This window comes from Catharus ustulatus, chromosome 13 (assembly GCF_009819885.2).
Source record: "Catharus ustulatus isolate bCatUst1 chromosome 13, bCatUst1.pri.v2, whole genome shotgun sequence".
Lineage (NCBI taxonomy): Eukaryota > Metazoa > Chordata > Aves > Passeriformes > Turdidae > Catharus > Catharus ustulatus.
Genome location: NC_046233.1, coordinates 13,339,748 through 13,366,196, shown reverse-complemented (window position 1 = coordinate 13,366,196; position 26,449 = coordinate 13,339,748). Strand labels below are relative to the sequence as shown.

At 36.5% G+C, this 26,449-nt stretch overlaps 1 protein-coding gene across 11 annotated transcripts in view; it reads right to left on the bottom strand.

The window, feature by feature from the left end:
• Positions 1-26,449, bottom strand: part of ERC2 (ELKS/RAB6-interacting/CAST family member 2) — a 413,636-nt gene that overhangs the window by 345,698 nt on the left and 41,489 nt on the right. For 7 of the 11 annotated variants that reach the window (XR_004419294.2, XR_004419295.2, XR_004419300.2 and 4 more), the window contains exons 3-4: positions 17,794-17,817; positions 16,772-17,188 (exon numbers count right to left, since the gene is read on the bottom strand). Coding sequence is in view for 1 of the 11 variants with exons in the window: in XM_033071602.2 (XP_032927493.1) it covers positions 16,772-17,188; positions 17,794-17,817 (441 nt within the window). In the remaining 10 variants the exon portion in view is untranslated. The remainder of the gene's footprint in view (positions 1-16,771; positions 17,189-17,793; positions 17,818-26,449) is intronic. The other 4 variants (XR_004419302.2, XR_004419296.2, XR_004419298.2 and 1 more) reach the window with 1 other exon arrangement.

Genomic DNA, 26,449 nt, shown 5'->3' with positions numbered 1-26,449 from the left:
AAATGGGCAGAGTTACAAGCCAAAGAACTGCATCATTACCTGCTTCAATTTAGTCTCTCAAATTGGGACCATCAATTTCTTTTTCTGACCTTGCTCCTATGCAACGCATTTCCTACCAGATGTTGAGAATCTGCAAGACAGCAAAAGGGAAAAAGAACCTTAAATTGATCTGTAGCAATTATCACTATCCAACCCCTTAAAATAAAAAGTAAACCAAGAAATTAAATATGATAAGGTAAATTTAATTGAAATAATGGAAAACAAAAAAAAAATCCCAGATACATGCACAAATAGCTCTGTGATCACAAACACAAATATGAGTGTGACTGACAAATAATTCATTCACTGGAGCAAACTTACCACAGAAAGGCTGGTAGGACTTGTGTGGTTCCTCAGGAGGAATGGGCCACCCTGAGGGCACCCCTTTAGTTCTTCTGCTACACCCTGATGTTCTCCCCACCTGCAGATGTATGCATACAGAACAATCCCTATATACAGAATAAGGACCATTTTATGGGGTTCTTTTGAACATTGATTAGTGAACATGGATTAGATGACAGTCAATGATTAATGACTGACTCTCAAAATGAGAAATGGTCAAGTCAATGAGGGTTTTCTTGCTCAGGAACCAGACTTGAGTATGGTTCAAAATTTCACTTGTTGGTTCTCTGCCTTATCCATAGGAAGAGGAGTTAAATCTTAGTATCTTTCTCTCTTTTCTTGAGCATATTAATGCTACCAAAGTTCTGTTAGAATAGTTTTAAAAACAGTTCTTGGAAATTCGACTCAGTTATCACAACTTATCTGGTTGTAAACAATTATTCTGGAATTATTTATTCACAATAAACAATACTTCAAAGGTTAGAATTAAAGAATTTTTGACACATTGCTGCTTTGTTTATGCATTTCTCAGGGGGTTGACTGTTGTGTTGGTTTGGGATGGGAGTTTTTTCAGTAATTAAGATGAATATGAATTATTTTTACATTAGATTACTCAACAGCCTTTAGTTATGAGGTGGGTCTTTCCTGATAGTCACATGGGTTTCCAATATTTGCACACCAAATATTCTAGGCACAGTGTTTAAACATTGTCATGCTCAATTACCAACACCTAAATACAGATGTTTATATCCATAATTGGCTGTTAATCATTATTTACCTATACCCATCTGAATTGTGAAAGTTCACTTTATCAGCAGATACCAGGTGAAGAAAAAGTGGAGTCAGTACTTCCATTGTATGATTAGCTCTATAAGGTCATGAAATATGGATTGAGGTGACAGTAGACCAGAACTTTCAAGCCTGAGTGAGAAGAGACCTTGCCCCAGGGTAAGGCCTAAAAAACACAGCAAAGCTGGAGAGCAAGCCAATTATTATAGTTTCTACAATTAACCTCATGGGCTTCTCTCACTATGCAAAGACCTGTGACTTCAGAATCTGAGAAACTCAAATCTAAACCAAATGATCTGAATATTCTCATGGCTGGAAGGTGGGATATCTCAAAAGTCAGTCTCTCAGAGATTTAACTGCAATTTGAAATATAGCATAGATACTCAGAATAAAATATTTACATGAAAACTTCATTGCATCAGTGGAAGGAACATCATTTCCTTTCTGCACATGTTCAGAAGTCTCTAATATTGCCGGCACTATGATGCGAAATGTTTGCTCAAAACTGAAATATATCTGAATTACAGAACACTCTTAGTCTTACTCTTGGAACTCAGTTAATGAGGGTGTTCAGAGTGTGTTCTGCCCTTCCATTCTCTAGTGGCTCAGCTCAGTACACTTGTACTGATTACCTTCACTAGGGCTGGTCATCCTCAAATATCCACCTGGGAAACCTGAGACTGCCATGAATGCAGAGCTTCTGTCAAACTGCTGGAAAGCTACTGGGTTTTCTTTCCTGTAATTGTGAAAAATCCCAAGATGCTATGGGAAAAGCATTTACCATTTTAGTAGAGTTGGAGGACTAGAAGTCTCATGGTATATTGAATCAGCAAAAAGAAAATTCTCCCCTCAGTTTTTACAGTTTAAAAGAGTTTTGTACATTTTTAAGCACAAATGCTATACTTTCACATGAATATATATAAAGTTCACTAGACTTCCATGGTCCACGCCCTGAACACAACTTGTGCCATCTTTATTTTCTAAAATTTATTTCTCAATTTTTGCTCAGTGTCCTTCAACATTAAGGAAATTAAGATCATATCCTATTAAGTTCCAAATACCCTAAAACTCCAGCAGAGCCTATTCAAAGAACCAAGCAAAATCTGGAACAGGTACATCTCACTTCTACTTCTCAAACCACTCCTCTGGCTAGAAACAAAAACAAAAAGCATCTTGAATATTCTAAGTTATGAAATTAGATTTTGTCAAGACTTTAAGCAAAATCATGAAAACAACATTGCTCAAAGGGTTTTGCCTTCATCAGGAAAAAACTGCTGAGATTTTAATGCCAGTAATTTCCAACAGAAAACATTTAACAGAAAGCAGTCTGGGCACTGCTCAGGTTACAAGTGAATGTATTTTATACTTAAACTTTTGCATTACCGTAACACATTATCTCATATAATTAGATTTTTCCAAAACCTCTAGAAAATGAACTTTCCACATGCTCTGGATTTTTGTTTATTGCCTAAACATGGTATGTATGAACTAAACAATGCCTTGTAGTAATAGGAGTTATGAAAGAGCAACACTACAGCCTAATGGCCTACAGAATTAGTACTGTACAACCATCATTGTCTCTAACACAATGTCTTAAACATAATACAGAGTTTCAGTTTTGATCTTTATATCAAACAGAAAGGGCAGACATGAAAAAACCCGCCCAATATAAACACCAAAGATATCCTCAGTACTAACTCCTTAGCTCCAAAGCTATTCTTCTGCTATGATAATTCACATGCAGTCTAAAAGTCAGTGAAGAACTTGTATTTTTCACATGCCACCCACCAAGCTGCAGTATTACTTCACTCAGTTACTTGCTGATATTTTTGCCTTTCCTGTTTTCTTGCTATTAGACAATGAACAGATGGTCCACTAAAAAATAAATAAATAAATCACAGCCATACTGTAACAGTCCATGAGCTACTAATTTAAAAAAACAGTTTAAAACTATCTTTTAATTCAGTGCTATTTTAACACTTAGAGCAAGACAGACTTTCTTTCACTAAAATGTCAAAGAATTGCTTGCTCATTTAACCCCAATCAAGAAAACAAACAAAAAAGTTAGATTTGATGTCTCAGTGCATTAAATTAGACAAAATTAACAGATTCATATATAAGCACACTATATTTTGGCTCAGCTGTTATGGTACAATGACATCTAAAACAGTTTTTGACATGTGCTTTCGAGACAAAGCAATATATTGCTTCCAGTTATCACCTGTAGTGTTGACAATTATTAAAAATTAACGACACCTCATTATTTTCACTCCTTCCTCCACAATCAATCATTAACTCAGTTCCTTTTTAAGAAATTCCCCAACCAGTCCCTGAAAAAAATCCCAAACAACTTTGTTCTTCACAGGTCATTTCCTGGTTTTTTTATCTTGCTGGTTTCCAGCTTAGGTGAGACTGTCTCTGAGTGAGACAACATCTAAAATCTCATGTCCTTCAGGAACTTGCCAGCAAAAGGAAATACAAGTGCAATGTAATAATGACTTCCAGTTCTGTCATCACATTGAACAATCCCAACACAAATTACTTTGTTCAGGTACCAGAACACATAAATCCACTCTTAATAAGCTGTTTTAACACAGCTGAGAATACAATGAAAACTTCTAAAGACATTTCCTTTTCCTAGTAAGCTTCTGATAGGCTGTTCACTCAAGAAAGCATTGGAAAAACTATTTTCTGAAGTACATCTCCAAAACTGCCAGGTGCTCTGTAAGAAACTTCACAGTTACAACATGATCTAAGTATTGTCTCTCCTTCACAGAAAGTGTCAATTTTTAAATTTATTTTTACACCAAGAATCAGGATGTGTAGTGCTTCAAATCTTAAATGTTGGGAGGTACAGTTTAGACATCCAGCACTCTAAAGGCATGCAAAGGACAGAATTAGTGCAAAATACAGACAGTTCCGTTTTATTTCTGAAAACAAAATAGGTATTCTATAGAGAATTAGATTCCTACACTCAAAACCTCACCATTTTCTTCTAACATTTATATAAATTTTATTGTGTCACTAGAGAAAAGTTACTTTTGCATTTTGAAATGTTCATGACAGAAGCACTGGTGTTATCTGTCTCAGAATTATCTAGAAAACACTTATGGATGTAGTAAACACGAATCTGAATTTACACTGGAGGAAAACATAAAATACTTGTCTGAAATATCTTAAAAATAACATTTGACTGTCTTTATAATCCATCTTTTTCATTAGACATTTCACATAGTATTCCCATCGTGCAAGAGAACTAATACAAATCATCCCCCAAAACATTTTACATATCCATTAATACCACAAATATCACTTCATAAGGTGCTATATATGTATGGTACTTACATAGAATACTATATTCATGTAGCAGGAAAGTCACTTGGAAAAGATTCATAGTCTGTACTTTGACATGGATTTTGTGTACACTGTTTGTATTTATGGATATGCAGCTGTCATTCTCAAGTAATTGCTTTTTGAGGAGTTTGTGAAATCAGGTCCAAGCTGTGCAGCCAGGCAGGTGTGAGAGGCAGCAGCCACACAAAGTTACTGCTGTGCTCCACACCTGGGACAGAGTTAAAACAGCTGCCACTTATCCTGCACCTGCAGCAGGGCTGCACTCCCAGCATGAGAGGGAAGAACAAGGCATGGCTGCTGCTGATCCTTGTGCCCCAAGTACAGGTGAGAGTGGAGGGGGTGTGCAGTTGAATACAGAAGGGGTCAAAACATCTCAGAGAAACCCAGGACAGACAAGCTGGTAAACTTTACTTTTTCCAAGCTGCCTGTCCTGGTGTTTTTCCCTCCCAGTGAACCCCAAGTACTATGTAACACTTCAGGAAAGAGAAGTTTTGAATATATTCAGAGAGATACTTAACAGTAATTCAAGGGTATCCAGAGAGACCTTAAAATTTTTAAGCTGTCCTTAGGACTAACAGTTCAAGGAAGAAGGGCTCCAAACCTTCAAACAAAAAGGCTTTTCTGACATCTAGAGTGCCAAGTTTTCTCATTATTTCAACGAGTCTCAGAAGGAATACAGGTTGCCATATAACCTGATGAAACGTCGAATTCTGAAACTTGTCTTGGGCAAAAATTTTGAGTATGGCTGCATCACAATCACCTGATGAGGAGACACAGCAAACACCAAAGTGAGCCAAAACTCTTACAGAAAAGTCTCAATTGTTTCAGCCTGATACAGGCTGATACTGTTACTGCTGAATTCCTCCTTCAAAGTGAAACGGAACAGAGATGGTAGACAAAACTTCAGTATATTAGATGTGGAATATTTAACTCTACTCTGAAAAGAAGGGGAGGATGTTCTCGTGGAAAGAGAATTCTTGCAGGTCTTTCATAAAGCTGTGAGTCACTGCAACTTCAAGGTGCAGCAGTCCAGTGAAAGACCAGAAATGACTGCCAAAGTTTACAATACATCATTTTGACCTGGAGGGAACACAGTCAAATAAATTTAGCTGTCATAATGGCAAATGCAATTATTCCAATTGTGTAAAAAACCTATTTCAATCTGACAAATTTTTTTCATAAATTCCTTCATACTGTAAATTGCCTAAATTTTACCTTCCTGTAGTAAATATCTCTTTTAAAAAATGTGCATAACTCCTAGAGCTGGCAAACTAAATATGTTAAGCCAGCTCTTTTGCTCCTGTTCCCAGGAGAGCTTCTGCACAAAGTGTCAGCATTTTGTAAATAACTAGCAAGCATTTCACAATATCCCAATATCATGATGCACATACCAGCTCCAAACCCTGTTTGGCAGCATTTACAATTGCACAGCCTATACTTTCCCTTTTTTATGGAGTTCATCACTGTTATTCTGCCCAACGATTCCAGCAGGAAGGGATCATCAGCAATATTCAAACACATTTGACATAAGACCCAAAGTTCCACAAAATTGAATGGAAGGACGCTTGTGAAGTTCAACCACCATAAATGCTGGGAATACTCAGCCTGCTAGTAATGTATTCATAATTTGTTTCCAAAGAAATAAAAGGGAAGTTGTTATGAAAATTTCTAATTCCATTTTTTCTATAAGACACAAAAAACATTCAGGTTTTATGGATGTTTAAACCATTACATTTTTTTTTACTTTACTGGAAAGCAAGCCACTCAGAAAAAATGGTTAATAAAGTAAATAAAAATTTTGCACGTGGCACCTGGCTTCCAGATACATGTGATAGAGACAAGAAACTCCTCCTGCTGAAGGACAGAGGAAACAAATTATCAAAATAGCCCCATTTTGGAATCCTTCCAGAAGCTCCATCTTACCATCCTGCAGCCCACTATTGTTTTGATAAATTCTATTATCTGAGTTGGTGTTAAAAGGAACTTTTTTCCTGGGGGCCTATGCTGGTCTGTTCCCAATCTCTTGGTAAGAATTCCTTTTTCTGGCCAATCATGCTGTGCCTTAATGAGGCAGATGGGGAGTAAGCACTGCCAAGACCTCTGTAAACACTCACAATACTGTTGAGAGGCTGAAAGGTAACATTATTTTGATAATGGTTTCTGAAACTTGTTATCAGCACAAAATCTTTTCTCTGCCACATGTCCTCCTATGTGAAACTATGCCATTTGCAAGTTGAGAGCTGAAAATTATTCTCTCCAGGCAGATCAAGAGCAAGTGAGAACAAACTGATTGTTCTGACTGAAACATGCAGGTGTTCAGTCCACCAAGGCTCTGAAACAGCTCAACGTTTTTGTTGGGATAACAATACATCTGCAACAAAAATCCTTCCTCCTCTGCTACAATGGTATGTTTTTAAATAGAATATAGATTCTCCTTCCTTTGTGAGAAAGCTCTACAAGGGGAAAAAGTTGTTTGTGGTATGTAAGTGTAAAGGCACTACAAAATCATAAAAATTCTACGCCACAAGTTCATTCGTCATTATGTTGCTCAAGCTATTGAAACCTGCATAGGCATCTTTCATTTCAGGTTTAAAAAAAAATTAAAACCATCAAAAAATAAAAGAGAATGAATACTATGTCTTAGGGAATTATCAGAGTAGTGATTCCCCAAGGAAACTGTAACTCTTCATCAATATAGACATTTAACAGATTACAGCAAAGAGAACAATTGAGCAGATAGCATATTGGGTGTCTGACACCTGCACAATCACTTATGAAACAGCAAGTAGCAACAAGCTTAATTACTTGTATTTGGAGACAGAAAAGTTTATCAGCAATGACATTGTCCATGAGTCTTAAGATTTCACGGACAAATGTGCTTTCTCTGTGGAAACACTCTTCTTTTGAATGGCAGCTTCTTCCCCCGGATACTGAAACAAGGAATTCTGGAGCCATGGGAGTGCCCAGTGTCTCACAGGTGCCCCAAGCTGAGAGAGGCTGTGGTTCAATTCAGCACTGCTAAAAACTTTCTAACACTTGAAACGAGCACTGCTGGTTCCCCAATGTGTTTTGGCAGCTGCAGTATCAGAGCAGATATGGTGAAACTCCAACCCATTCAAAGAGGAAAATGACCCCTTAGTTTGCTCTTTCACTTTTGTAAATCAAATTACAATCCTTGACTAACACATTGGGACCAAATTCCACTAATCCCTTCAGACTGCATTCCTGATTTTCTGTAGAAAGCTGCACTATCCTTTTCAGCCTCCTTGCTTTGGTTCTTAGACTTAGTCATTCTAAAGTGCATTCAGATCAGACTAAATTAAAATCTGTGAGGAATTGTCTTTGCATTGACTACCATTGTAAAGTGAGCAATGGAAAATAACAAATAGGGTGAGACTGTCTGTGAAAACAAGACTGAAACACAATCCTCGTTCAAGAGAGCCATCTAGTGCCTTCATGCTCTACGTGAAGGATTCAAATCTTCAAGTTAGCTACTGGCTGATTTTTAGCAATTATTTAGGACCTCATTTTTCCCCATACTTTCAAGTACCTAGTAACCAATGCACTGCATTTTCTTGCTCAGCATCTGAAGACCACTGCTTTGGTCAATAAACCTTGCAAAAATTCAGCAGATAACGAAAAAGTAGAATTTTAATTAACTCAGTATTTGCAGGAACTTGCTGAAATGATTTCATGAACTGAGAAATTCCTTCTAAAGATCATGTATTAGAGAAATATTTTTTCCAATATTTAGTTTTGAGTCAACTAATGAGCTAAAGAAAATAAACTCACATGATTTAGCTTATATTCATTGTTCTAAATGTAAAACGTAACTTTTATTTATAAATTTATGTTCAGGGAAATTAATGTGCAAGAGCAAAATCCAATCAAAGTAGTGTGACTACAAAAAATAGATAACTAGATGCTAATTATCTATCAGTAAATGAAAATAATGCATTCTCCACATGCATATTTTAAGAAGAAAGGTGTGTGAAGCTCATTTGCTTCAATAAATGGGCCTTTACTAACCCCACTTGGAAGTCTTTCCCAAAAAATACTGGTTTGAATGGCACTAGGAATGAGTCAACATTGCAGAGCAAAGAACTTTGTTAATGGAGGATACAGAACCAAAGTCAGTGAAACACCACTAAGAGCTTGTTGCAGTAACCAAGTACAGCCACCAGATGACTAAGCATTTCTGTGACAATTATTATAATATTTTCCTTTTTTTTAGTAATATCAATGGAACTTTACTACATAAAAAATCTTCCGCTATCACAGGTCTCTAGGAGAGAACACAGAGTGTGTATTTAGAAAGAATATATTCAAGTAAATTGCACGAAAAGCAGGGCAATGAAGAGCATACAGAACCAGTAACTACTCTAAATATACTCATTAGACATAAATGGCACTAAAACATTTGGGTTGTTCTGTTTTGTACAGGGTTATGTTTCAGAGAGAGGATGATGTGCTGACAAATGGAAATAAATCAAGCAGGTGCAGACACTGGCTCCACCTACAGAAAATCCACAGCAAACTATATCCTTCCAACTGTGCAGCCAAGCAGTAATCAAATCTGGATTCATTTATTCTCTCAAATCTAATCCTATTCCCCTTAAATCAGTCAATCCCATTGACCTCATCTGACTCTTAAGAAAAAAAAAAGCCACAGAATTGTGTCCTCAGTGTTTTCAAACATATCCACATTTTTGGTGGATACATCTTCCAGAGAACCTTGAGGTTATTCACCCATATTTCAGCCAAATATTTACAGGGAGATGAAATATATTTATAGCCATTATGAAATTCTGTATTTGTGCATCAGTATAGTGAGAGCCTTATAATCATGTTGGAATACCAGCCTCAAACTATTAACAACCAGGATTGTCTCACAAGCCAATAACTACACCTATAAATCAGAATATTATCGTCTATTCACTAAATCGGAAATATTCTTTTGTTAAATAGTTTAACATTTCACTTTTTCTTCATCAAGCTGAGTTTTAGGTGAAACTTTAGAAAAGGTTTACATTATTAGCTGTGTTCCACTACCTACCATAAAACTTCCACTTTTATTACTAAAACAAACCAGTACATACCAAGGCAAAACTCATTTTCTTACACAGAGTTTAAGACTTGTACCAGGAAAAAATTAGCAAATGAAAAGCTTTTTTTATCAGACTGGGGGGTGAAGGAGGTTGTTTTTAAATACAAAAAAGCATTTTCTTCTTCTGAGTCTTTCATATATATGTATGTATATAGATGTAGCCTCTGGCAGGAGATTGGCTTGTTGCAGTTTTCTGGAACTCCAGCTCATGTGACAATACATGGATTTCCAGTCCAGGTAAAAGGCTGAATGTTTCCTAAGACAGAGTCTCAACTCAGCCAACACAGAGGGTCTCAATCACAGAGGTGTACACTGGAATTCGAGGGTGGACAACTCTTCCCTTCCCTGGAAATTCAGTTCTGATTCTGAGAAAATTCATCAACATGTCAGAGCTGTGAGTCACCTCCATAAGCTAGAGTCATTAATATGGAAAAGGACAGGAAGATGGAGCTAGAGAAAGTTAATTACATTATAGAATAATGAAATTATTGGCACAGAAATGAGTAGCAGCATATTTACAGACCAGGGAATATAAAAGAAAACAAAACTTACCATTTTTCTCTATTTAAGTGTGGTTTATCTCCAAAATCTTGAGTAAATGTGTGAACTGAGCAAAGAGCCTTGCAAAGACAGTATTTTACTTCTGGGGACAATACTTGAATTACAAGAATTCAAACCAGCCCCCAGATTGCCTTCTAAAGAATGCACTTTCCAGGAATGCTGGCAGGATCAATACTGATCACCTCCACACATGGAAAGGTACAGAAATACAGCTTATTTATAGATCTGGTTTTTCTCTCTTCCAAAAATATTTTTTTTAGTTGCTCTTTTGAGACATGGCAGTTTCGTACTGACACGTTTCTCCTATATGGGATTCCAGACTACTGGTGGTGGTGTCATGGAGGTCAATCCTGCTTTTAAAATGATTTCTAAACGAACAAAGCTTTCCAATCCTTCATGGACTTATAAAAACTATTGCAACCAAGCACCCTGGCAAGAATATCACAGGGCATAGCAAAATCTGAATGGGCTATGTTAGAAATAACAACAGTTCTCTAGAGCATAATCAGGCTCTGTCTACTTTCTCATGTCTCCAGCCACTGCCAACACTGCAGAGTCCTTCTGTATACTTAAGGGGTCACCTTAAAAACACATATTACTATTGATATTTTGATAAAAAGCAATTGTCTTTATAGCAAATGATAAGATTAATATTTTGAGTTGAGGCAGGATAAATAAAAGGAAAGAGGTACTAATGAACCTAATAAAAAAGCTCAGTCTAGAATGGTTGTTAATCTGTGTAACCAATTCAGGGAAGAAACGTTTGGTGTCGATAAAGCATTTCCTTAGTAAATTACTACTGGCTCCAGTGTAAGACATTTACAGTAAACACCAAAAGTCTGCAAGGCATCTGTTCTGTTCACAGTGGAAGAAGGAACTTTGCTCCATTAATAACTTTAAAAACATGCAATAACTAATTCATGATGGCAGTTCAAATCCTATCAGCAGCCTTCGTTATTTGACCAAGCTGAGTTCAAAGATAGAGCACAGTTTTTAAAAAACCCTTGAAAGTTTAGAAGTACACTTTAAATTATTATAAAGATGTGTTGTTCTTCTTTCTACAAAATATAAAAAAAGCTGTAACTTTAAACCAGGAGCAACAACATAATTTTAAAAATACATTCAAGATAAGAGTTAAAATGTGTATATAAAATCCTATATGATCTCAGAATTTGTTTTAGTGAAATTGTATGTTGTACAGAGAGGGCATGTGTAATATAGGTGTATGTATATATAATAAAATACTTGCTGGAATTTTAACATTTGACTTCACTAGAGACTTAGTGGGACTCTGCCTTAGGCAAGTTTTTAATAGCAATAATAAAAAAATACTTAATGGTACTTAGGGTAAATAATGTGTGGTCACTGTTTTAAAAAAAGTAATACCAAACATCTGTGCTAGATTTCCACATGATAAAATCCCCATATTACCTACAGTTCTCCCAAAGTTATAGAGAAACAAATGCTTATTTAAAATTCTAGAAGAGACGTGTGATAACCAATTTAAGAACTTTAGGGCAGGCATGTTGTTGTTTTCTGACAGGAATGTATATTTAGTGATCTTCACAATATTTAATTCTGAACATGAAGAGAGTTATAGTATGACATTATAGCATCAAGACATATTTTCAACCACTAACAGACCAAGAATGTCCTCCTTGTTCAATCTACTTGCAAAAACCACTTTGTTCCCTCCAGGATACATCAATTTCCTTATCAAAGCAAAAGCTACTTTTTTTTCAGAAAACAACAATAAATTTCATCTACCTTTGAAAACACTAACAAAAATACTTGAGTGAATTTACTTAACAGCATAGGATTCAGTCTAACAGTGATAGAAAACCAAGTGCAATCTGGGCAGAAATCCTCAGAAGGCATGAAACAGAGCTCAATATTCTCTTAAGAGGCTACATCTCCCAAACTGGAGCAGAAACACATGCTCACACTATTAACTCAGAGCCACATTTGTTCTCTCTTGCTTTGTGAATCAGGAACTAAGGAAACCTTTAATATAACTCTCTCCGAGCTGGGAATTCAGCTATCCCTGTGAAAACTTATGGCCTAGATTTTAAATTCCTTGTTACAGGGAAAGAAATCTAACCCCATTTTTTGCACAGCTTATTGCCCAACATTTTAGTGAACCTTGCCGACACTGACATTCTTTGCTGTTCCTGTAAAAGAGCAGGATTCCAACTTCAGCTGTATTCTCCCTTTCCTGCTCTATAATGGGCCTCACATTTGCCATTTCTAAGGCCCTCAAACACAAAGCTTGAGTAAAACTGTCATCACAAGTTTGCTTGTGTGAACCAAAGTTTTAAGATGCATGGATTGCACACTGCAGAAAGGTACAATCTTCGAGGGTCACAAAGTCAACACATCACAGTTAGTCTGCATCTCCTAAGAATATGAAAGCAAATGGAGAAAAAAAAGATTGGTTTATTTTCTGGAGTTATTTCTCTGCCTCTAGTACACCAGCCAATTCCATTACTCTTGCCTGTACTTTCTCTAAGAAATGCCATCTAAAGCCTGGAGAAATTCCAGATCTTTGAAGGCTGCCATAATTATGAAATTCTGCTGAGGCTGCTCATGAGGGTGGGTGGGGGAAGGGCAGAAGCAATCAATGGCCTAAAGCCAAGAAATTTTTGTTTGATTCTTGGCTATCCAGTCAATCAGAACAGTAGTATATTTATTTTTGGTAATGTGCACTCTTGTGTGAAATGGGCAGAAAATTAATAATTGACGAGGTGGTAGAGGTTTACCAACAACAAGTTATTCCCTTCTACCTAGTTAAACTCTGAAAAAGTTACCAGCTAGACAAAAGCAGCTGTGGAGTAACAACACCCCCCTTACTATGTAATTCCTTGTAGGATCAGTGCTCGGGGGGGGCAGCTCAAGGAGAGAGAACTGACATTCATTTGAGATATGGGTGTGTTGAAGAGGTTGTCCTTAATTCCCAATGTTTCAAGACCACTTGCTTCAGTTTCTCTCACAACATGGTACTTTAATTCTCTGGTTTGGTAAAACACTACCCACCAGTGATTATTAATAGCTTTCTACACCACCATGTTGAGTTATCTAAAAGATGAACAAAATGAACCAACAAAAGAAATTCCAGCTTTGCATTGTTTTAAAGCACTAAGAAATGAAAGCATAAAAGAGAAAATTACAGTTGCATTAGGGGAAAATATGGTCCAAAACTCAGCAAAAACACTTAAGACCTGAGCTTTCTCTAGCTAGGTTGGTACACAATTAAATTTCATAAACTGAAAAATTCAGATCAAAAGTAGTTTGAAATTAAATACCAACAGCAAAGGACTTACGAAAAGTCCACCTCTACATTACATTTTAATGCAGTGTTGAAGCTGCATAAATTCAGTAGTCTTCAGTTTATTTTTTCCATATTCAACTTCATTTGCATCATGTCAACCTTTTTCCACAGACAGCACTCTCTGCTGGAAACTACAGCAGAATCTATCATTGTAAAGGTAAACTGACACACACAAAACCTATTTGTTGAATAATTTCATATGATGCTACACAAAATTTTATCATCCTTGTTTCACAGAATCACCAAATCATTAAGGTTGGAAAAGATGTCCAAGATCATCAAGTCCAAAAGTCTTGGAAAATTTCCACTCTGTCAATCAGACCATGGCAGAGTGCCACACCCATTTTGTGAACACCTTCAGGGATGGTGATCCCATCACTTCCCCTAGTTGTCCATTCCAGCATTTAACAACCCTCTCCATGAAGAAATTCCCCATAGCACAAACAATTTCAAGTGTAGCAGCAGAAATAAAATAGCAAAACTAATTAAAGAGATGAAACAGTCATCCAGGATTTGATCAAACAGAACATTGCGCATGACCCAATACTAGTTTCTCAGAAATACACTCAACACTTGAGCTATACTCCAACCTGTAAAAACACAGCACAATATCTTAGATGATGTTCTAAAATGACAAATATTTTGTTAAAGGTACAGAAAGATTAACACCATTTGAGTGAATACTTAATAATTCATCAATGAAATTCATTTAAAATGTATCCAAGTTCTAGCTTACTTTTAAAGCATTCTCAGGAGGAAAAACAACAGTTCAGCAACTCTGCCAGGTGATTTACACAGTTAGGATGAACACCTACAAACACTAGTTATGGAAAAGAAGTATACATCAATCCACTGAGCAGACTGCTGCAGAAGATTCAACCCAGTAACCTCTTTTTATCATATTGAGAACCTGTTTTGTGCAGGGTGAATACTAAAAGCAGAGACAAAAATCCATATGAGCACTGAAGAACAAGGATTTACCAAGCTACACATAAAGATCAAAGGTTGATCTATTTGGACTTCTAACAAATACTTAATACTTTTAAACTATACATAATGTCTGATGTTACTTCAAAGCATGCAGACAAATTTCCATAACAAGAGAGCAAAAGAAAAAATTTGAGCCTCAGTACATTTTCCAAGAGCCCACCAGAACAATAAAACCCAGAGTCCTGGATAAACAAACAGGCACCTACTAAAACATTTTGCTTCTAAAGAGTTCCTACAGCCTACACAAGGTCCCTACAACAAACTTCAAATATGCAGAAACTTAAAAGAAAATAAAAATAAAACCTGTAAATACTATGTGCAGCAGAAAACTGGAGAGGGAGACTGCACCCAAAGCCCTGAATTCATAGAAAAACAAGGAAATTGTGAGCCAAAATCTCCAAAACATTAGACAGTTCCTGCCAATCTGGCTGGGACACATTCCAGGCAACAAATCCATTAAAATTTTAAACCTTGACCACTTACCAAGGTATATCAGCATGTCATAAGCAGTAAATCCATTCTCTACTTGCAGCACTCCAGATAAAAGGTAGCCTCTATATGCTCATATAAACTGAGGGAAAAACAACTTTTCCCTGTCCCTGAGCACAACTGGGGGGGAACATCAAATTAATTCAGTATAAATACAGGAGAAACGTGCAGTCTATAGGTAGCAATAGTATCTCCTTTCAGCATGCCTTAGACTAATCAGTAAATTGGATGCCAATTGGACTTTACTTGGAAGCCTACACTTTATCTATTTTTCAAGCTCAATTTTAGTTCTATTTCTCACTTTCCTTGATAACCATTCTCATTAGAAATTTTCTTCAAATTTTCTCATGTCTCTCATATAGGCAAATTGGGATTCACAAACTTAATTGACACTGATAGAACAGATTAAATACAATCAATCACCTGTCCTTGAAAACAGAGTGTATGCAGATCTAAACCCAGAAACTTGTGTGCCGGTTTATAGAATTTATTCCACAACCCTCCCTCATCACAAATTCAGTATCATTAGCTCCTTATTCAACTCCTTTCAGAATCTATTAATGCATTATATCAGTTTTAATTAAAATTCTGCCTGTGAAAAGACAGGATTCACACCTTCACAGGAAAAGTTCACTGAAGTGTATCACAAAATTTTCCACTTTCTAAGCTTCAAATGGGCAGCAGAAAATACTGAGTCCTCAATATATATTCTAGGTTAGAAAAGAACATAAGCTAAATATAAAATAATTTGTCCTTAGCAAAGAAAATATTTTGACAACAGTCTCTAGATGTAAATAGCTGTTTTTAATCTCAAGCACTAATTCTTAAGCTCTTACACTAATTTCATTTGCACTTTGATCTGTCAGGCAAATTGGTGTTTTTAGTGATCACACTGCTGCTGAGGTTCTAAGCAAACAGAAGTGTTTCTCCTAACTCCCCTTGTTGTGTGTAGGTTGTACACGACCTCCCTGCAAATTTTCACCCTCCTTAGCAGGGTCTTTGTGGGGAAAACTGGCCCTGCCTTGTTGGCCTGACACAGTCACATAAGAACACTGCTGGGATCTAAAGGGGCAGATGGGTTTGACACCAGGCCAGATTTTCTTTCAGTTGTACTAATCCAATCACCCCAAATCCAGTCCCAAAAATGCACTTACAAGTGATGTGGGCTGTTGGTGCAGGTGGGCTTGGGATCAAATTTAGGTTTTCTCAAAGTAGAGCACAGCCAGCAGCACAGTGTTTTAATGTGACATTAAGTTATATTTATGTAAAAAGTTGGAGTATCCCCACATGACAATACATTAGAAGTTCACATAGGCAGAAGCCTTTGTTTATATGGGAGGCAAGTGATTTTAAAACACTCTTCCAAAACACTAGAGGCATGAAAATCTAACATAAAGGTAGCATGCACTCATGACTCTCTAAAACAGCAGCAGGTGTCACTTCCCTCTCCAGGTGTAGTCTTCACTTGCCAGGTATCATTTTGTCAAAATGAAGGAATAAAGAAATTCTGCAAAGCAACATTTCAGAGACAATAAGCCCAAATACACCTATTTCTCTTCCATATTTTCTTGTTCTTGCTTTTAAATATCACACAGTCCTGCCAAGTGCTTATTACAGATTTAGAACAAATGCATGTTATCCTTTTCATCCAAAAATTAGAGCACAAAAAGAAAACACTTCAATACTCTAATAATATTTCTAAAATTGCAACAAGTTCCATGACTATTTTTAACAAAAATATATATTTTAAACAAATAAATGTTTCTATTTACCTCTCTAAGATGCATGTTTTCCTTCTCCTTCTGATCTAAAATCACTTCTAAATGATTAACCTGAGATTCAGCCTCTGCCATCCTTCGAGTTCTCTCATTGTCATCTTCCATTCCTTTAGAAGGCAAACCTTTACTCTGCAACATCTCTAGAAGCTTTTTTATTGATTCATCTCTTGCATTTAGTGTTTGCTTTTGTGTTTCAATCCTAAGCTCCATTTCTTCTAGAGTTTTTCTCAACAGGAAGAGCTCTTTAGCTTGTCTATCATGTTCTGCCTGAAGTCTTCGAAAATTCTCCTCTGTGAGCTCAATGGTAAAATGCTCAGCCCCTCGGTTCCCACTTTCCTGCTGGAGAAGATGGTTAAGGTCTCTCTGGGTTCTAAGCTCATCTTGAAGTGCCTGGATTGTCATTTGCAGATGCTGCAATAAAGAAAAAAAATAAATTAGCTTAGGATCTGAATGCAGAATTAGTATTTGATTAAAGTTTTGTTGTATGCTATTACAAAAAGTCATTAGAATTAGTAATGAAAGTATACTGAATGACCTCATAAAATATCAGATGCAGGTGACATTTGTAATGATATCTTTCAAGTGCTGCTAGAAAGAAAAATAAGACAACACACACAGACACAAAATAATGTCAGCTACAGATAAAATTAACAGTAACAAACGTAAACACTGGGCAGTGACATCCATCAGAACAACCAACGTGTGCCTACAAAGCTCAAAGACTCAGTATTCCATGTTTTCTAAATTACTTCATAGACCACAGATAAATCTGCTCTTCATGTTGCTCAACAGTACTGCTGTTTATAAAGTCAATCAAAGCCCTCTCTAGAATTAAAGGGGACTTCGGGGAGGGGCTGAGCTGGGACTGGTTGGTTTCATTTTTTCATTTTGGAAGCTAAAGCTATGAACAAGTTTAGTAAACAGGATTACTGTATCTCTAAAAAGCAAACCAAAAAAACCCACAATAAGCAATACTGAATTTTGAAAAATAAATTTACTGCAAATAGTGGACAAACCTTTGTTCTTCTGGCATCCAAAAACTGAACAGCATGGTAAACGAAAAAATGAAGCAAATCAACATAAATAAAGGTCAGATGCAAGCAAAGGAGATTCAACAGAAAGAACTGAATTCAACAAAAAGTATCTTCAACAGAAAAAAATAATTTTATTGATTTATACAGAAAGGCAACAACAAATTCACAGTACTCAAATATATTAACTTATAGACAGACTTTACTCCATAGATGCAACAAAGAAAAATATATTTTAAATATTCAGTCCCATGGTAAATTATAACATGCCCATTGGACACTGATGTTCTTTTACACTTCTAGGTTTTTCAGAACACTATAACTTGTCCTAAAATATTTATACTACATCTGAGTACAGGGATCTGTCACTGTTCCAGAGGTATGTCTTGCAGCTCCTTTCTCAACACAGATCAAAATCAAAATGGATTTTGCCCATGTTAAGGTTGAATACAGATAATTAGCCTAAATTGCTATGAGTTTATGGTGTTCATTTCAGATTATATCTTTATCCTTTATCTGCAAATTTTTCTTCTTATTTTTTCCCTCTAATCATAGCCTACACAGCATACTGAGCTTTTAGAAACATTAACTCCTGAACAGGCTCACAGTCTGTACCAGAAAACATTGAACTGTAGGAATTAGGGGACTTAAATGTGTGTCATCAGACCTTTTAGGTTTAATTGATGTTCTGCAATTCCACATTCTAAAAACAAGAACAGCAACAGAAATCACACCAAAAAAAACCCAACACAGCAACAACACAGACACCAAACTGACAACAAAACTTCATTTAATTTGATACTACCTTCATGTTTTAAACAAGTATATGTAAATCTGTCAGGTTTTAGCAAATATTTAAATGAAAAATTCAAAATCTTGAGAAAACAACTTTTTGAATTCACCTTAAGAAACCAACCTTTTGAAAGAATGTATTTTATCAGTTGTTTCAAACAGAATAGAAGTACTGACGGTGGAAGAATTCAGTTAGAGACTTTGAATCTGTTCTATCATTAAATAAGCACTACTTTAATCTATGTCCAGCTCTTAATTCTCTTAATATCTGCATCTCATTAGGGACATACTCAGCTGAGAGCATACACACGTAGGCCAGTAATTTAGAGTAATTTAATGGCAATCCTTATATTTTCTTAATCTCATAATCTTTTTAATTAGCTATAATAAGCTTAAAAACTCCAGCAAACTTAAAACTCCTTTAGATGTAGAAACTTCCCCACCTTGAATCTACTAATGTGCCAACTGTTTGTGACCCCAAGACTGACTACATCTTCTGGATTCCAAAATTATTTCACTGTTCTCACACCTGACCAAAAACCTTTTCTGTACTGCTATGCCACAATTAAGCAACAGCAATGTTCACTAACTACCAGTACCCCAGAAATAGTCTAATATTTTTCCCTGATCTGAATAATGATTTAAGATACATCCTCCTAATGTTAAATCTGACAAGATTTATTACTTCATGCTACAACCTATTTAAAAATAAATGTTTTTCCAAAATCAAGTAGTCTCTGTATATCAAGTGTCAATATGTCTATAAAAATCTGAGCAAAAGAAAACTACTTCTAAAACATCATGTTTTAACCCACAAAGCAAACTTGACATACACATTGCTAACACACAAACTTTCTGAATGCAAGCTATAGAAACCAAAAATTGTTGGATCAATATAAAAAGAATTAGAAATCAGAACTCAAATAGCAATTCTGGTTAAGATAAATGAGACAAGCTCCTTTTCTGCCCCCAGCAGCCTGTGCATGCTGTCCTTAGGCTCTACCCAGACCCACGTGTGTCACTAAGCATGACAGTAGTTCTGGCTGCTTCTCTGTGATTATGTTAAAACTAACAGCCTCAACTGTGGCAGACTACTGCTACTTTGACATGAAAAATCCATTTTGGGACACCTTCAAGACTTAGAACATGGTGGACCAGATTTAGACTTCTGCTGGCACAGATTTTTGTATCTGCAGTTTGATAAGGAAAGAACAAATGTTGTGAGGGTGGAAAGAAATTGTATAATTAACTGCAGGGGAAGGAATGTAGGAGTGCTGTGAATATCTGTCACATGGCTGTCCTTACACACATAGAACTTTACAGGATTTTTTAAAAAAAACATGCAAGATCTATCACATTTTTTATAATTTCTATTAAAAATGGACCAGTTGATCAGAAATATTTCCATGCCAATTTCTTGCTAAGTAAGTTCTCTCCAGTTTGTCAATCCTTCTCCACAGCCCAGCTCCAAGAAGCAATCCCTGGAATCCATGGAACTGTGATTCACCCCATAAACTGAAACAAAACTATAAAAGGAAGATTAACTGATGGTTCTTCCCAGACTTCAAGTCACATTCTACGCAAGGAAGTTCCTCTAGTCTGTGCCAACTAACTACACCCAAAAGAATTGCCTGAGAACTCTCCTGCCACAGTGTGCTTTGGGCCACATACACATTTTCAGAGCATCCCAAAGCCACAGACTTGGTGAACAGTGGAGAGGAATGAATTCACAAGGAAACTCACTGATTTAAAATTGTTGGTCCACTCACAGAAGCACACAGCTTGTCTGCTTTGCACCATCACACTTTGCACTGCCAAAAGCAAAGAACACATTCAAGAACCCAGAACACTGAATTTTAGCTCCTGATTCTGTTTCTTTCCCAGCCCAGTAAATAGAGAATTGACAAGGCTGCATCAGCTGACACAATCTAATCTCTTGGCAGTGGCAAATATAAAATGATACAGAAGATTGGGCCAAAAAAATCCTCCTGTGCAATTGTATGCTATAGAAAGCTACAGTTATGCCTGAACAATACACCTTGACAAATAGAACAGCAAATTATACTGTCAACTATACCCTCATTCTCTAAAATCAAGCTTCCTTATTTATTCCATAATCTATCACTGCTCCATTTTAATCCTTCACAGTATGAGGCTCTATCATTGAAAGGAAACAGACTACTTAAAGCTTTCTTATGAACTGCATCTAAATCAATTTGTATGTTAAATTTAGTTGTGCTACTGAAATAAGTACGGGCATTAGACTTGCAAATATTTATAACTAAGTATTGTTAAAGGAAAACATGCAAATCCCAACTTTCTTCTGTAAAGGAAAAAAGAAAAGGAATTGAAGATACTTTCTTCATTACCATAAATTAAAAAATTTCTTCTCTTATACATTTCCTGATCTGCCTATTACAATTCATAAATGTGGTATCCAAAAAACTCCACTGAAAATCAGTGGACTAGAATTTTGCCTGGGTAAGACAAGACTGACAGAAAGAGTTGGAAGGAGAAGACAGATCTAATTTGTGAGGGATCACAAGAGATTCTGACCACACACAATGCATCTTCAGCATTAAAAATTCCGACAGGGAGATGTGAGAGAGGTTTTACATAACACTGTTTGCTGATATAACCACATAGTTGAAAAGGAAGAATCCTTGTCTGACTTTCCTTACTTTTTCTTTCTTTATGCCTTTAAATTTGGTGTCTTGTCAAATTCCATAAAGCTTTCCCTTACAACCATGCTTTGCAAGTTTAATAAGGAATCTTGTCACGTCCACTTAAATCTGCATTTCTTCACACAGATGTGATGGGCTGACCTTGGCTGGAGGCCAGGACTCCTCCAAGCCACCCTATCACTCCCGTGGGGGTGGGAGGAGAATAAGCTGAAATGAACCTCATGGGTCAAGGTAAAGGCAGCGTAACAAAACAGAGGCAAAGGCCATGCACAGAAGCAAAGGAAAACACCAGACTGACTCTGTCCCATGAGCAGCCCATTCCCAGACACTTCCTGGCTAGCAGGGCTTCAGTACAGTTGCTCCAGAATACAAACATTGCAATGAGGGAGCTCCCCTCCATCAGCTTCTTGTTCAAACCTTTCCTCCTCTTCCTCCTCCATTACTAATCAAGTGCCACCAAGCTGCTCTATAACTCCAATGAGGTCATTGAATGAAAATGCATCCCCATACAAGCTAGAAAGTTTTAGTACTGCAAATTCCAGGGCCGTTTTGCACTTATTTCTTAAGCAACAATTTGTACATATATTTCTTTCCCAATTCCTTTGTTTGCTGTACTGACAGATGTTGATGAGCCAAATCTTGTAGCCTGTAATCACAAGAACAAGAAGGTCAAGAGGAAGGGAAACTGAGAAATATAAGAAGTCAAAGACTTGAGAGGAATAATCTACAAAGTTACATGTTGGGAAAAAAATAATCAAGTTCTTTAGTTATTAAAAAGAAGATGTTTGTCATCAGTATCACAGCAAAATGCAGGGGTTTGTATTTAGGTGATCCTTACCATGGCAACTTTTAAGCAGTCCAATTATGCTGCTATAACAAGACTGGCCTCCTTTTTTTCACCTCTGCCCTTTGGAGAAATACTGCTAGTAGTGCCAGAGTCACTAAACAGTATATTAGTTGACTGAAAAATCATCAGTAGCAAATATTTTGACTAATATGAAAATATGGGGAAGAATCTGTTTGCAGATTTCTTCTTAAAACTTACAGGAAGAAAACACAAAGTGCTTTTTAATAAGACCTGGAAATCAATGTCAGTTTAAGAAAAGCAGATTATTATTTGTTTCTCAATATTTCTGTCTGCAACATTAACTACACAGCTAAGAACAATGCATGGTTTAAAAGTCCTGGATACTCAAAGATAACTCTTAGGCATTCATATTTTAAAACTGTTCTCAACAGGTAAAACAACTATATACTGTGAGAAATCCTCATTTCCCTCATGAACTCCAGCTCCTCTGATGCTCTTTTATTGCCTGAATAAACAGTTTCTCCTTTTTCTCAGGACTGAAGCACTTAAGATTCCCCAAGGAAGCTTTTAAACCATTTGGGATGACAAACCTTTACCCTCCCCACACAAAATATCCCTCATGGCCTTGGCTCTACATAATCAATACTTGTGATTTATATTGACTGCCTGTTGTTTACAAAAGATGAGCAGAATCCCTGTCCTACAGCCAATCCCAGGAGTAACTGCAATCACTGAACAAAAACATCGTCTGAGTTTCCCATCATCACAGCACAACCCCAGCAAAGTGAGAAAACACCCAAGGCATTGTCCAAACACCAAAGAAAATTCCACTCCCCCAGGGACATCACCCACAACCCCCACTGGTAACAAACAGATACAAGATGAAAAGAAGAACAAGAAGCACAGGAGCACATCGTTCCTAGTTCTCTTTTTCTCATGAAATAGATTTCCAGTTATCTCCTCAGCCTTTTATCTAGAGGGAACAGTAAGGTTTCAATTCTGCTGATGCACTGTCTGGTATTTTCTGGAAGCCTTTGTTTTCAAGATTGCCTTCCCTGTTGTTAAAGCTTTCCAATGAAGCAAGATTTAACACAGTAAGTATACCCCTAAAGCAATAATCACAAGCTTTCAGAAGGTAACAGTACATTATCAAGGGTTTTCAATTTGTTCTATTTAGACAAGGTATTTGCAGACATACACAAAGCTCTCAAAACATTGTGGAAAAAATTCTTAAAACTGAATAAGTTTTGTTCACTAACAAAATACTGCACTGTATATTTAGTACAGACTGAAATTTTGTTTCTGTTTTACTTCCAAAATGGGGAAAAAAATATTGGAGGAAATACAATTAAAAAAATTTAATAATTTCTCCCTGATCTCTAAGTTCAAGTCTCCACACACAAAGTAGATTTTTTCCCAGCATAGAGATGTTCTATGTAAAGCTTTTTATCAAATAGCATTACATTCCTCCTTTGTTATAATTAGTGGGATATTGTGTATTCAATGCCCAGTACAGAAAGAACCACATCAAGTCTGCAAGGAACAAACAGGTAACTAAAGTGACTGAAAAACTATTACAATATTATTTGTCTCAGCCTCACCAAGCTACAGGCTTTTAGTTCATTTTCATTCCATGAAATTGGTTACACATTGGTTATCAATGTGGATATTGATTAATCAAATATTGGAAGAAGCTAACAGCATGGTTTTGTTTTGTGGGAATATTTTAGGGGTTTTTAAAGAAAAAAAAAATGCAGAGCTCCCCTGAAAGTGAAATCACATATGTCCCCAGGGGACCAGCAACAGACTGAGCACTACCCTGTGAGATTCCAGAAGAGATTGCTGATGTATTGGAGTGCAGTTTTCTCTCTCAGAAAACTCTAGGGACTACATAATTGTTTGGAGTTTTTTTAAACAGTAGTAGAATGCCATAGGATCAGCGTTCCTCACTGCTGGTTTAGGGTCTGAGGATAAATTAGGTTTAGTGATGATCACAGTGAGCCAAGAAATTAAAACAAAATGCACATAATGGGAGTATTTAATTTAGAAGCAGGATTGCATGTGAATTAAGATCTTCATTTGTCATAGGGAACTGAGCTCTACTGCTGCTTCCATGGTCGTGTACAACTGAAATGCACCTGTTCAAAAATCTGTGAATATTTGCCTCCTTACTATCATGTCCATGGGATTATGTTCTGTAACACCAGCTAAGTGTGAACCATCGTACAAATTATAGTTAAGAAGAACAGAAAACTAAGAATTTTTTTTTCTGATTGCCAGCTTTAAAAAAAAAGCCCTGATATGCAAAACAAATATTTGGCAAGTACTTTTCTCCTCTTTTTGGACAGTAGAATGCACTGTGCAGCCTGCTGATTCAGTCAAAATAATAGCATAGCACAAATCTTGGATGCTAAACAGGTTTATTACTTTCTTATTTCTCAAAAACTGAGGTCGGGGTACTTTAAAGGAATTTCTTTCAAGCACAAAGTCAAGAAATTGCTTACAAAAGGAGAGCATTGAGAGCAAACGAGGTCACATTTCAAACAGTGAAAAACTTGTGGTATTTGAGCTTCAGACCCTCCCTTTATCTACTTGAAATGTTGCTATAGAGTTTCTGCTTCTGGCAGAGAACTCACTATTACCTTGAACAAAAAAAATGAAAATAAAATTAATCCTTTTCTCAGATAAAAAAAATTGAGCTGGGCTCTATTTTCCTATTTTGTAGTCTGCCTCCAATGAAATATCCCATTTCTTTCATTAAAGAAATAAAATCTGAGGAAGGGGACTTCTGTGGGCAAAGTGCAGGTTCTGCTGAAGCTACCAAAGAAATGCAGATAAAGGAAAACTATAGAGGTATCCAAATAGTTTTTCCAATCATAAAGTCATCAGAATGGAAATAGTTGCTACTGTCAGTAAACAGCAAGCCAAAAACACTGAATGATGTTAAAAAAAATAAAACAACTATTTGCATAATCTACAATTTGTGCTTTTTTCTCAGAGGACTTTAATACTCAACACACTGTAAAAGTGAACATTTTATATATCATATCTAAGAAACAATTCAGGGAACTCCAACAGACTGAGAGAGCCTGCCAGTCTCTCCAGTGGAGATTTTGGTGATTGTTTTACACTATATTGAAAGACACAAAAGAGGAAAATTCAAAGAGTTAAAACCTCAGCACTGTATTGCAAACCATGATGTTTAATTTGTGTCTGAACTGAGGGCTTGAAGTTTCTATACAGGAAACCTCCATTGACAGAAGAGACAAATGCAGAGCATGACTCAAAGCTGTGGGAAGGGGACATCTTAATATTTGTGCTGACCTTCTTACCCTTGCCACCTTTCCATTTGGTAACTTTCTAGTTATATTTTTTTAAATGCAGCCACTAGAAAAATCATATGAATGTAAGTTATTCACATGACAATTTCAAGCACAGCTTTTAGTAAGCCAGAAACACAAGTTCCAATTTCAACCTCTCCCTGGTCTATTTTAATCAGCAAAATACATAAAAGAGCCCTCTTCAGCTTTCAATTCTTTTTCACTAGTAGGAATAGTACTGTGAGTTGATTAACCATAATACATAATCATTTCCCATTGAAACAGTTTGAAAAGGAGCCTTAGAACTGTGTTCTGATACAGCTAAAGGAAAACGAAAAAAACAAAATCAATACAGAGATTTCAGTGGTTCCACTCAAAACAGAGTTCGGTGTGATCCAACAGTGACAAATGATGCATCACAAAGCAAGATGACCATCTGGAAAGACATTTCATCCTGGTTTACTGAAGAAATGCAGATATGCAGCAAGGAGAAATCATTAGGGCTCAAAAAAATCCCTGCAGTTAACAAATATAGGCTTTGACAAGTTGGGAGAACTTTGTTAAATCTGGATTTATTCTTGTCAGATTTCGCAGGAGTCCCTTCAGGGCCTAAAGGAACCCAGGACATCTCCATAAAAACTCTGCAGCTATGGAGCGTTCCCACAAGGTGGCACTGAATCCCCAGCTGCCAGAAAACCCTCACCGAGCACAGAAAACCCAAAAAACTACAGCCACATGTACAACATAAATGAATAAGTGCACTACAACCACATACATAACATAAAGAAATAGGACTACGAACGGATTAGAAATGGCAGGATAGAAAAAATACAATTAACAGCCTCAATCAGGTATTTTAAAAGAGACTGTCATTTCCCCATCATAGCTAAATAGTTGTAGTGGGGGAACACACAGACACATACGGCACATGTATACATGTGTGTGTATATATATATATATTCAATGTATACATTGACCTACAGTCAGCACTTCAGAAACCAAGTGAACCTTGGCTCTTTGCTCCAAGCTGTGACACA